The sequence below is a fragment of the Cervus elaphus genome, chromosome 27 (assembly GCF_910594005.1).
Source record: "Cervus elaphus chromosome 27, mCerEla1.1, whole genome shotgun sequence".
In the NCBI taxonomy this organism is placed as follows: domain Eukaryota; kingdom Metazoa; phylum Chordata; class Mammalia; order Artiodactyla; family Cervidae; genus Cervus; species Cervus elaphus.
The window spans coordinates 11971971-11984481 of NC_057841.1; the positions used below are offsets into that span (position 1 = coordinate 11971971).

Here is a 12511-nt window from a genome sequence, read left to right on the forward strand (position 1 = left end):
AGAAGCAGCCGACTCCAAAAGGCGGGACGAAGAAACTTAAGAGTCCTCAGTCAGCCACTTACTAGTCGGTGTGACGGTGCTCCACGAACTTCTCAGATTTTAAGTGCCTCTCTCCTCTTTTGTTTTCTCTTCAAAATAAGAATGGGAATTGGTGCCTCGACATCCCTTTTCCCAGGAGGAACAGGTCCGCGAGGTGAACTGTTCTCTAAAATGCAAATCACTTTACAGATTTCCTTTTATCATCGCTTTTGCCATTGCTTAGATTTTTTTTTTTTCCTATTGAGATCGAAGTGCAGCAGTCAACTTCAGTGGCATTCAAAAAAGAATCCAAACCCCTCCTCAACCCTTTTCTTTGCACAGCCCCCTTCTCGCCTGTGCACTCCCCCTCCGCCGCACTCACGCCTTTTTCCACTTGTTTACTCTGAACCGTGACTTCATGGGTTACATCAACCTGGATGTGTTACATCCCACAGTTAAAGACGTTGGGTCGTTTAGTCACGGGAGGGAGACAGGTAGGGGTGGGGCGGGGTGGGTAATCCTAACACATTCTAAATGGTAAAGGAGATGGACTTCTCTGGGAGGTGAGAATTCAGACTGGTGGGGTGCTGAGCCAGCCCCTCGCGGAGGCAGGACGCAGGGCGGGGTTGAGTTTCTGCAGAACCCGCGGCGCCGCAGCCGGCGCGGGCAGGCCGGAACCGCGGGCAGGCCGGAACCGCGGGCTGGCTGGAACCCCCGGCAGGCGGGCGCGGGGGCGGGCCCGGAATTCCGGGAAGGGCGCACTGCAGCGCGAAGACTACAATTCCCGAGATGCACGGCGGCACACCCCGTTCTCTCTCCGCTTGCCCCCTCTTTCTGTCCAGTGCTTATGATGGAGACCGCCGTCTATGAATCGCATACTGGTAACCGTCGAGACCGTATACGCTCTCCTGGCAGCGCAAGGGCCGGGGACAGCTCACGGAGTATGCCTTTCACTCTTTGGGTCCTTCGCGCACACGGTGCGGAACCCGCCTTCGGAGCGGCCGGGTTTCTCGGGGGGACGGAAATTGTGGCCGGACGCAGTGGCGCGGCGGTTTAATTCTCCGGCGGCGGCCGAACGAGTGGAGAAGAGACGAGATGGTCCTGACGGGGCTTATCCGGAAGCTCGGTAACCGTCCGCGTTCCCAGCTGCGGCGGCCGCCTGCCGAGGATGGCCGGGCCACGTTCGCGGAGGCCTGGCCATCCCGGCGACGGCTTCCCGTGGCGGCCGGGCAGCCCCCTGGGGACCCACGTCGGACCCCCGGCGTTCGCGTCGCGGGTGCTCCCGCGGCCTGCGCGTGTAGACGGAACCGGCTTGTTCCTTTGCCTCTTCGGCCCGCTCCCGCCCCCGGCGAGGATCGGGAAAGCGTTGGGGTGCCTCCTCGGCGGGCGGCTCTCGGGGTCGGGAAACAGACGTGTGCTGTGCTGCTTTGACAGGTCACCCGCTGGCCGAGATCCGGGAGCGCGCGCTCAGGAGTATTCTCTGCAAGCTCGAGCACAGCTTGGTCTGCGGCGCGGACCTGGCTCCGCACAGGCTGCTGTTTCTCCACCTGCTGGAATGGTTCAATTTCCCGTCCGTCCCAATGAAGGACGAGGTCCTGGGTCTGCTGAGCAGACTGGTTAAGGTTAGCATCCCTTCGAAACAAGCAAGTGTTCCGTAGTCGCTTAGTTGGAGCTTCGGTTGAAAATTATTAATTAAAAAAAAAAAATCACAACTGGAGATGTTGAATTTTAATTCATCAGGATATATAATGTTCCTCCTTTTGTCTTCTGTGTGATGTTGAACCTCACAGTGTCTCTCATGTGCTCTGAGTTAACACGGTTTCTGAGCTCAGGGATGTCCCCCCCTTTTTGGACATCATCTTGGAAAGTTAATATTTGTCATGCTGTTTCCCCTTATGGTCTCTTGTTTATTACATATTAAAAATTAGAGGTACTTTTGTATGAAAGAGAACACATGAAAGATGATGTTACAGATCACGATGATGGACAGCACAAGTGTTGTTTTGTTTTTTTTTTCTCCCCACACCCGGTTTTCAGGTTATTTTTCTGTCTTGAGAGTAGTTCGTTGTCAGGGTCAAAGAGCTGAGTGCTAGTTTAGGGTTTCTAAACTTTAAATCACATGCAGTTGTAGGGGGTACTTATTACTTTGGCATCCTGTGAGTGGTTGGAGGTGGGAAAGGATAGGGCCAGTGTCAGTGGAGAGAAGTAATCCGTGTAATAAATAAATAAAAGTAGGAATTGATAATATGCATTTCTAGTGTTCATTGTCTGGGCTTTTCTCTCGTCAGTGTTACCAAATATTTGATATATGTCTGTATAAATCCATGTCTCATGTACATCATTGCAAGTTTTAAGAAAGGAACATCTGATATACTAAAAATAGTTTCATGTTTTAATTGCTGTAACATAAAGCCTAGAGATTTTGATATTCACAGTTTTTCTGAAGACTCTTCTTTTCTGGTTGCAGTATCCCCCAGCAGTGCAGCATTTGGTTGATCTTGGTGCGGTTGAATTCTTATCTAAACTTCGCCCTAATGTGGAGCCGAATCTGCAGGCAGAAATTGATGGCATTCTGGATGGACTTTTTAGTCTTCCTTCAGAAGTTCCTGAAATGTATTCTTCATCTTACCAGACCAGTCAAACTGGTAACTCTCTGAAATCAATCTGATGAAGTCAATCAGTCAATCATTTTGTTAATATATTGGTTCTAATGGTTAATTCTAAGGAAAGGGACCTTGGTGGTGGTGGTGGTAGGTGCTCAGTCATGTCCGACTCTTTGTGACCCCACGGACTATAGGACACCAGGCTCCTCTGTCTATGGAATTCTAAACCTTTCCCCACTCCCCTGTCCCACAGCTTACTTTTCTTATGTTAACTTATATGAATTTGACCATAATTCTCCTCCTCTAACATTATACAAGGAGTTGTCTGTAGGTCATATTGTAAAGAAATTTACGTGCAGTGCAGAAGACCCAGGTTTAATACCTGGGTCAGAAGATCCTCTGGAGAAGGAAATGGCAACCCACTCCAGTATTCTTGCCTGGAGAATCTCATGGACAGAGGAGCCTGGTGGGCTACAGTCCATGGGGTCGCCAAGAGTCGGACACAACTGAGCAACTAACACCACCAACATTATAGAGAGGAGGACAGTTGTATAATTTTGCTTTTTTGGTTGAAGGGCATAAAAAGATGCAAGTGACTTTCTTTTTGTGAGACTACTTTGACCATTTGTTTTTTAAACAATAACAAGAAATATTCATTGAGCACTCATTACTATGTGCCAGGCATTGTTTTAAATGTTTTATACTTTCATTTAGGGACTGTGTTCTTCATATAGAGGTAATATCTGCCCGGCCCATGATTTTGTTATGGGATACAATGAAAATGAGCTACACATTTAGTGTACCTCCTAAAATCAGAGTCAAGGACACATGGATTTGTGTCCCAGGTCTGCCACTAGTTGTGTGGTCTTGGCTAAGGGCCTCAGTCCCCCCAGGCTTTGTTTTCTCATCCAGAAATTGGTACAATAAACGAGAACATTCTTACAAGATTTCTGTGAGGCTTAAGTGAGACAGTACTTAGCATAGAGCCCAGCATATATTAAGCCCAGAACCCCTATTTGATGTCCACTAGTTCCTTGCTCATGGAAAGCATTTAAATTGATCTGAAGAAAAGCAAATGCTCTTGAAATTTATGAAAAGTATAAGATTTTCATACTTTTGAGTATAAAATTTAAGTAGAAGTATAAAAAAATACGTTTTTGCTCACTTAATCTGTTAGACTCGACTTTTCTCTATACCAATGCTCTGCTGTCCCTGCTGTGACCCTCAGTCTCACTTTCAGCAGGAGATAACAATAGCAGCTGCCATTTACTGAATTCTTGTGTGATTGTGATTTTTAACAGTGTATTTTAGAATTTCTTTGTAAGGGATAGCAAAGAAAGTGTAATCTTATATCATGAATTTTCAACCTAGTTCGTGCAGGTGGGATTACAGGAATGGTCATGGGCTAAGTTGTAGCTCTCTGTATCAGTCTGAGGACCACTGGCATGAGAACTGCAAATGGAAAATTGCATAACTGAGTTTAAGCGTTTTCTTCATCCTCAGTCTCACTGCAGCTGAAGTGCTGAATGTAATCACGTACAGTAGGGGATCGTCAGAGTTACCGAAAGGTAGTCCCTGATTCTTGCTTTGGCAACTTTTATCTTAAAAAGCATGAATGAAAATTGAAGTGATGGGGACTATGTAGAATGAATGGAGGGAGATGGGCTGAGAAGCAGAGGTGAGCAGCCCTTGAATTAATACCTTGTAGCAAATTCTTTAGAAGGCAATGGCACCCCACTCCAGTACTCTTGCCTGGAAAATCCCATGGATGGAGGAGCCTGGTGGGCTGCAGTCCATGGGGTCGCTAAGAGTTGGACACGACTAAACGACTTTACTTTCACTTTTCACTTTCATGCATTGGAGAAGGAAATGGCAGCCCACTCCAGTGTTCTTGCCTGGAGAATGCCAGGGATGGAGGAGCCTGGTGGGCTGCCGTCTATGGGGTCACTTAGAGTTGGGCATGACTGAAGTGACTTAGCAGCAGCAGCAAATTCTTTTTGTACATTGTGCATGTTTTCATTCTAAGGAATAATTGCAATTAATTAACAGTAAAAGAAGAAAATCCCTCAGTTTGAAATTGACTCAGCAGTCACATTTTTTTCCTATTTAGGAGGACAGATTATTCAGAGAAACATAACTGCATTATTTTTCTAATTTTTAAAATGATCCAGAAACTTAAACCATTAATATTTGAAAAGAGCAAGTTTCAATTTCAGTAATGCACCAGTAACGCATACATTTTCTTTTCAGAATTGCCGCAACAACCTGAAATCTTAACAGGATATTTTCCGCAAGACAAAAGTACTTTGCCGCAGATGGAAATACCTTCACGACCTGTAGGTGAGTGTCTGTGGTGAAGTAGATATTGTTGACCTGGGAAACTGAAACATAAGGTACTTTTCCTCATTGTCCTGAAGACATATCGTGGTTAGACTTAAATGTTTCGGCACCAAACTGTTTATTTCCTGTAATTAGATTAGGATAGTCTAAAGGGTCCAACTTAAAAAAAAATAAAGGGTCCAACTTTATTGTTCTGACTGCCTTTGAGGCGCCGTGTGGGTGTGGTAGTGGTGGCCGAGGTCCTTGGTGCTTGGTGAGCGGGGAGTCTCTGTCAGGAGCTGAGCTGTGCCCTGTCCTGTCACCTCGTGAATTCTCCAGCTCACCCAGCAGGACTGTCCATCCAGTGACGTTTGTTTCTCCCTCTGTCTTTATCCCCACGCCCAGTTGACCGGTGAGTTCTGGTTTGGAGCCTCCCGGGAATCTCATCCAGGGCTTCCTGTGTCTGGCCTCTGCTCACTTGCCACCTCCTCAAAGAGGCCTTCCTGTGGACTCCAGCCAGGATCACTTTTTCTCTGTCTTTGGTTTTCTCCTTACATGTATTTGTTAAATTGTGTGTTTATTTACGTCTTGTTTGTCTCACTCATTGCAAGCTTAATGTCAGCCACCGGAACTGCTTCCTCCGGTGTGGGTGTGGGCAGCAGTGCCAGAAATGTACCCGGTGTTCAGTCTGTATTTTTGTAACGAATGAGTGAATCTTCCTGGAGTCCCAGATTGATACTGTTAATGACCCCATTTTCCCAGTGAGGACCTTGAGACTTAGAAAAGGATAAAATCTTTGTACTAGATGACACGGTTTGGGCACGGTTAAGTGAGCATGAACTTTATATTTTGTTGCCTGTGAAGTTGAAATGAAAAGTCTGTTTCCAGCAATATTTCTGTGGATGTCAAGTATTCAGTTCCATTCAGTTTGGAAGCCCTCTGTTAAAGAAAAGATTTTGTAGAAATTCTCAAATTGAGTCCAGCATAAGCAGGAACAGAAAACTTGCTCAGCTGTTAAAATACTTGTCATTTCCTGCCTGTAAAAGTTTTGTTAGGTTTCCTGGGAGCTTAGGTTTGATACGGTAGTTCTTTGTGTTTGTGGCTGAGAGGCTTAATGCAGTGACAACCGGAGACATCTGAACGGAGTGTCTCCAGGGCTGGGAAGGGTGGGTATTTGAGTGAAGCTGTTGAAAGCATCTAGAAAGATTGAGATGGTGACGCATTTTTGTGTCAGTTGTAGTTTGTGGGTTTGCTGGTGTGGTTTCTTTAGACACATCTTTACATCCTTCCCAACTCTTGCTTTTCCCTTAGACGGTAAACCCTGCTTTTATGTTAACACTTTTGAAGGAAGCAACTGTGCTGTGTTTGGGAATTTAATAATACCATTACCTGAATTTTGCAATCCCATGCTCTTTTCGAAGCATGTGGCAGAAAAACTGTTTGTCGTTTGGAAGGGCTTATGTGTTGCCACCTTAACTTGTACACTAGGAGATCTGTTTAAAGATAATCTGAAGGAGGGTGGTATAAAGTTGGATTCGGTTTCTCAGATTTCTCTTAATCTTGTTTGAGCACTGATATTTGATCTTTAACCTTATGGTCTTCAAGTCATCCTCAAAGAGTAACCGTTAAAATATCAAACACTATTTATGATATGAGCTTGACTTACTAAATACAGTGTATGATTACATTTATATCGTTTTTAATTTCTATAGTTAGAGATCTCCAAATACCAGTTTCTTTTTTGTTTAAGGTCTCTGTTCTGGTTACCCACGTCGTAGAATAAAAAATTTAATTGATGCTATAAATATCATTCAATATTGGTTTGTGTTTAATGCCCTTCTTCTAAAAATAATAGGAGTTCTGTTTTAATTGTGAAAAGAGATCTGTTATTTATTCTTTGAGGACACAAATTTGCAGCTGGTCTTTTTGACATACTTCAGGGAACTGTGCGCTGTAATTTTACTTGGGGACTTGTTTTGAAGGCAAAGTGTTCCTCGGGACGTTGTGAATCTGTCCACCTTGCCTCCTTCGCTGCCTTATGTTTTGGTTTTCCATTAGCAGCAAATCCGACTGCGAAGTGTTTGAAGTTTTCTACTTTCCCCTGGCTCCCCCTGACCGCAGCTGACAGACACGTTCTCTCGTCCAACGAAAGGTACTGTGCCTGATGTATGGCAGGTGTTTTGGCTTCTGGTATTTGTAGCCGTGAAGTCTGAGAGTTATTACTATACATTTTCATCAGGAAAAAAAAGATTCTAAAAGTGGCTGTGGTTGGTAGTAAAGGGAGTATATGAATCATTTTCAGTATTTAAAAAAGCAAGCCAGAAAATTCCCCTTCGCCTTTAATCAGGCTTCACATCAAGTTTCTTTTTTGTGCTTGGAATCCTGTGCACTCTTTGGTGACATGAGTCATCTTTTATCAACCAGATTAGCTGGCCATTGCTTAGGCCCTTGGAGCAATTAAACATAAAATGCGGTCTTTTTAGTAGACAATATATTTCAAAACATGGACTCTGTTAGGAGAAGGTTGGGGACCTCTGATCTGATTTTATGTAATGGATTTTATTTGGTCATTACTTCTAATAGATGATATCTAGAAGTTTGGAGAGTGTTTTAAAGTCTAGTTTCACTTTTTGCTAAAACTGCATTTCAGTGAATGCCACATCAAATGCGTTGTCTGCCTTGTTTGGTGAGAGTCTGAAAAATAAAGACCAACTTCTAGAGTTCGGGCCAAATAGGGGGATGCTATTAAGTGACTTCCGATGATGGCCTTTCCAGACCAGCAGTGAATTCTCTTGGAACAACATGCTGAAGAGGTTGCATGCAGCTGGGGTTGAGGTGGGGATGGCATTGATCTGTCAGTTCTGAGTTGGTTGCTGAGGAGGAGATGAGGTCTCTAGGGGGTGCGTGTAGGTGGTGAATGGTGGACGAGCTGAACTGAGAGCGGGTTTGGTTTCTTGGGGTGAGAGGTGAACAACCGCCATCGTGCTGGGAAGGCAACTGCTGTCAGAGAAGTTGAGGGGTTCATGAAGTTAAGGGGTCCCATGTGTCCATAGGACAAGAGAGGAGTACCAGCTTGATTCCTCCCAAGTAGGGAAGAGGAGTTAAGGAATCTAATACCTAGAATTTATTTCTCTATTATGATTTCCTCTGTCTTACATCCTGATTCATTTAGCAGATTTCATTGATCTCATTTCATGGCGCTGTGATGGTCTCTGGGCATACAAGGGGTGGGCACTGTGACGTCCCTGCTCTTGAGGAGGGTCCAGGGGTCTGTGGAGTAGACAGGCAGTAGCCGCAGCACAGATTCTGGGCACGTTGAAAGAACACCTCTCCCAGGCTAGCTCATTGGTTAGGGGGGAGAGCTGGGAATGTTTCCCAGGGGACAATGTGTCAGCCGAGACCTGAAGGGTTCTGATAGTGTCATTATGCTGCCTGGTTCCTTAGAATCTGGTATGGGTATACGCTTTTTAAAAATAAATACTGTATTTTGTATATTTTGCAGCTCTTTAAGAAGTAGTAACCACACTGTAATCTGGAACACCTGTGAACTGTTGAAAGATGTTATCATGCAAGATTTTCCTGCTGAGATATTCCTTCAAAGGCCAAAAATTGTTCAGGTGCGTCTCCTCTGTAATTGTTTTGGATTCGAAGTGGGGGACTTTTTGCAGTGAGACACAGTGTGCAAATAGGCGTCCTTGGGGGGGAAACTCACACTCTCACGTTTAGATGATGAACCGCCTGGCTTTTCAGACCCGTTATTCTTCAGCTTACCTGGACAGAGGTGGTCCTCCTGATGCGAGGTGGTCTCATTTGACACGCTCAGTCCAGTTTGACCCCTTTGACCTTACCACTGATGAACCACTTGAAGGGGAGAACGGACGTGGGGCACTGAGGCTGGGCGGCCCTGACCAGCCTGATTGGTAGGACTCGCATCGCTCTGAGCGTGTGGGTTCCTACGCGCGGTGCCGGCTGCCGTGGGAACGCAGAGGTGCGCGGTGTGGCTGGTCTCGGCGCTGCAGCCTGCCGCACGCGTGTGCAGCAGAGGCGCTGGAGCCTGCGCTGGGCTGCAGCCTGTCCACAGCGTCCGCAGGCCCGGCACGCTTGCTCCGCCGTCACCAGGCTGAGATGGGCGCCGGTGCGCGGCGGCTGTGATACATGCTGTCCCAGCTCCGAGTGGTAGCAGAGGAACAGCTGTCAGTCCTCAGAATGTGCCAAGTGATTTAGCTGTTTGACATGAAAAAGGCTTGCTGTGCTTTAAAAAAAAATACTCTGTAACAAAGTCTTGAGTGGGGACTGTTTGCTGTGTTCTTTGGGATAGGTACTCAACTAACAGTTCAGATATGAGAAACACTGACTGTTCCCCTTAAATTTGACCTTCGACCCATCTTCCAGCGTTACGCTAAGTCATTTTTACCCGTTTCTGCTGCTTCTCTCTTATAAATGTTTGGCACCTTATCGTGATTCCTTCGATTGTTCATTTAACCTTGCGTAAGCGCCACATCCTTCTTTGAAGTTGAGCACTTTGTTCCGTTGATCGTTTTCATCACTCTTCGTTTCAGAGCCTTTTATCTCTGTTGAAACTGGCCTTTGGAGGAGATGGAAAACATCGTCTGGCCTTACAGTCAGTGTCCTGCTTGCAGCAGCTGTGCGCATATTTGAGAAACAGACTCAATTTCCACAGAGATCCAAGTTTTTTCTCTAATAAACAAGGTATTTCTGTTTGTTTATTCCTTGTGCACTGGCAGTATTTGTAGATTCTTCAAGAACTCCCATCAGGCTTACGGTGTGTGTACATTTTCACAGCAGGAACGCCCCATTCCTGAGCATTTATCAAATCATAATCTTTGAAAACAGCATGTTAATGACAGAAGCACTCATGAGTCCATCCTCTTTTTTTCTTTAAACAGAATGAACTCCTTAACTTTTTTTTTTGATTTGTTTGTTTGGCTGTGTCTGGTTGTAGTTGTAGCACGCGGGGTCTTCCTGCCTCATGTGGGACCTTGGGATCTTTTGTCGCAGCGCATGGACTCTGTTGTGGCTCGCGGGCTTAGTACTTGCGACATACTAGCTTGGTTTTCCCCGGCGTGTGGGATCCTAATTACCCGACCAGGGAGGGAACCCACGTCCCCTGCATCGCCAGGCGATTCCTGGACTGCCAGGGAGGTCCCCGCATCCTCTTTTTTGGTACGGGACGGCTGCACGGTGTTTTTCTCCATGCGTGCAGTGGTGACAGGAACTAAGGACTGGGATTGTAAGTCCAGCTGATCACGTTGGGCTTTGGGCATTTTAGCAGGTTATGCATTGTGTTAAGAAGTTGTTCGGTTTGAACAATGCCTGTCTGTATTTTATGGAAACTATTTTAATGCAACTTGTGTAGGCCATGTTTTCTATTGATTTGATAGCAGTGCCAGACTTCTCGGGGAAAGAGCACCACCTAATGGCCAGCAGGAGTTCTGGGCTGGCCTTGCCACAGCCGCACTTCAGTTCAGGGTTTCTGTGTCCTCACGCAGTGTGCACTGAAAGTCGAATGTTTGATCACAGTGACTTGTCGTGCTTCAGAGTTACGCTCTGTTTTGTTGAGAGCATCACTGATCCTGTGCTACTTGAATACTTACGCTTTAATTAGCTTTATTATGGACCCCAGGGGACATGGAGTTTCCGCAGTAACTTTCTTGAGAACTTGCGGGTACCCCATATTTCAACAGAGAAAGAGTTAAATGCAATTTGGTTGGTTAAAGTAGTGGATAAATCAGAGGACTTATTCATCTATTAAATAAATGTTTATCACCTATTCTGTGCCAAGCAGTGCTTGCGGGCAGGGGTCCTCAACCTCCGGGTGGTGGACTGGTACCTCTTGTCGGGTAAGTGGCAGCAGTACATTAGAAGTAAAGCACACAGTACATTAATGTGCTTGAATCATCCCCAAACCATCCATCCACCTGTGGCCTCCTGTCCCTGGAAAAACTGTCTCCCGCAAAACCGGCTCCTGGTGCCACAAAGGTTGGGGACCACAGCTCCAGGGGGCGAACCACTGAACAGGGCAGGGGAGGCCCCCGCCTGCCTGAGCTCATGCTGTGGAAGGCTGGCACACGCCGCAAACACAGGAGCGTTGAGGTAGGAAGTGCCCGAAGGGGATAGGAAGGGTGCTGTGACAGAACGCGACCCAGGAGACGGGTCACCAGGATGGGGTGGTCAGGGAGGGCCTCCCAGAGGAGGTGGCCTGGTGCTGAGTAGGAACCTCCACTTGAACAGCTGCAGGAGGAGAATTCAGGGAGGCCAGAGGCCTCAGGCACGAGGGCGAGCTGCTTGAGCAGCAGAAGCCAGGCTGGAGTGAGTGAGTGCGGTTAACCGGGTGCGGGTGCAGGAGGGGAAGGCGGACGGTCCGGGAGGTGGCCTGGGGCAGCGAGTACTGGGACTCGCAGCTCTTGGTACAACTTTGTATTTTCTTTGAAGTGCAGTGAGAAGCTCTTGGAGAGTCGTTAATGTTCCTCCCTCTGTAAATGTCTTTGTTTTACCTAACTCTTTTTAAAAATTATGGTAAAATACACATAGCATAAAATACACCATTATAAACATGCAGTTCAGTGCATTAATTGCATTTATGCTGTTGTGCCCTCATTGCCATCATGTGTTTCCAGGCCTTCTACATCACCCTAAACGGAGACTCTGTAAGCATAGCAGAATCTCCCTTTCCCCTTCTCTGCAGCCCCGGTAATCTCTAATCTATTTTCTGTCTAGGTTCTTCATCTAAGTGGGATCGTACAATATTTGTCTGGCCTATTTCATTTAGTTTAGTGTTTTCAAGGTTCATCCGTGTTGCAGCCTATGTCAGAACTTTACTCACTTTTATGGCCGAGTAATATTTCATTGTATATACACACCACATTTCTGTTCATTCATTCATCTGTGGATGGATGTAGGGGTTGTTCCCAGCTTCTGACTATTGAGTAACGCTCTGGTGAACATTGGCATATCTGTTGAAGTCCTTGTTTTCAGTTCTTTTGGGTATATACCCAAGAATAGACGTGCTGGGTCTTGTGCTAATTCTGTTTATCTTTTTGTGTGTATGCATGCTCAGTCATGTCCGAGTCTTTGCTACCCTATAGACGGTAGCCAGCCACGCTCCTCTGTTTGTGGGATTTTCTAGGCAAGCATCCTGGAGTGGGTAGCCATTTCCTTCTCCAGGGGATCTTCGGCCCAGGGATCAAACCTGTCTCCTGCATTAGCAGGCAGATTCTTTACTGATGAGCCACCTGGGAAGCCCTTAGCTTTCTGAAGAACCATCAAAATATTTTCCACAGTGGCTGTTCAATTTTACATTCCCACCAGCAGTATATGAGGTTTCTAGTTTCTCCACAGCCTCTCCAACACTTTTTTCTTTTTAATCATAGTCATCCTAGTAGGAGTGCGGTGATCTCATTGTGGTTTTTGATTTGTATTTCCCTAAGGCAATGGCACCCCACTCCAGTACTCTTGCCTGGAAAATCCCATGGGCAGAGGAGCCTGGTAGGCTGTAGTCCATGGGGTCACGAAGAGTCAGACACGACTGAGCGACTTCACTTTCACTTTTC

General features: G+C 46.2%; 1 protein-coding gene across 4 annotated transcripts in view; it reads left to right on the forward strand.

Annotated features, from left to right (window-relative positions):
* The first annotated feature begins 918 nt into the window (after window positions 1–918).
* Window positions 919–12511, forward strand: part of RTTN (rotatin) — a 118777-nt gene continuing 107184 nt past the window's right edge. The window contains exons 1-7 of one of the 4 annotated variants that reach the window (XM_043889088.1): window positions 919–1144; window positions 1453–1640; window positions 2486–2663; window positions 4872–4961; window positions 7002–7092; window positions 8443–8557; window positions 9500–9650. In XM_043889088.1, the coding sequence (XP_043745023.1) occupies window positions 1114–1144; window positions 1453–1640; window positions 2486–2663; window positions 4872–4961; window positions 7002–7092; window positions 8443–8557; window positions 9500–9650 (844 nt within the window). In that variant the 5' untranslated portion in view covers window positions 919–1113. Of the gene's footprint in view, window positions 1145–1452; window positions 1641–2485; window positions 2664–2706; window positions 4190–4871; window positions 4962–6998; window positions 7093–8442; window positions 8558–9499; window positions 9651–12511 lie in introns of those variants that run through there. The other 3 variants (XM_043889087.1, XM_043889089.1, XM_043889090.1) reach the window with 3 other exon arrangements.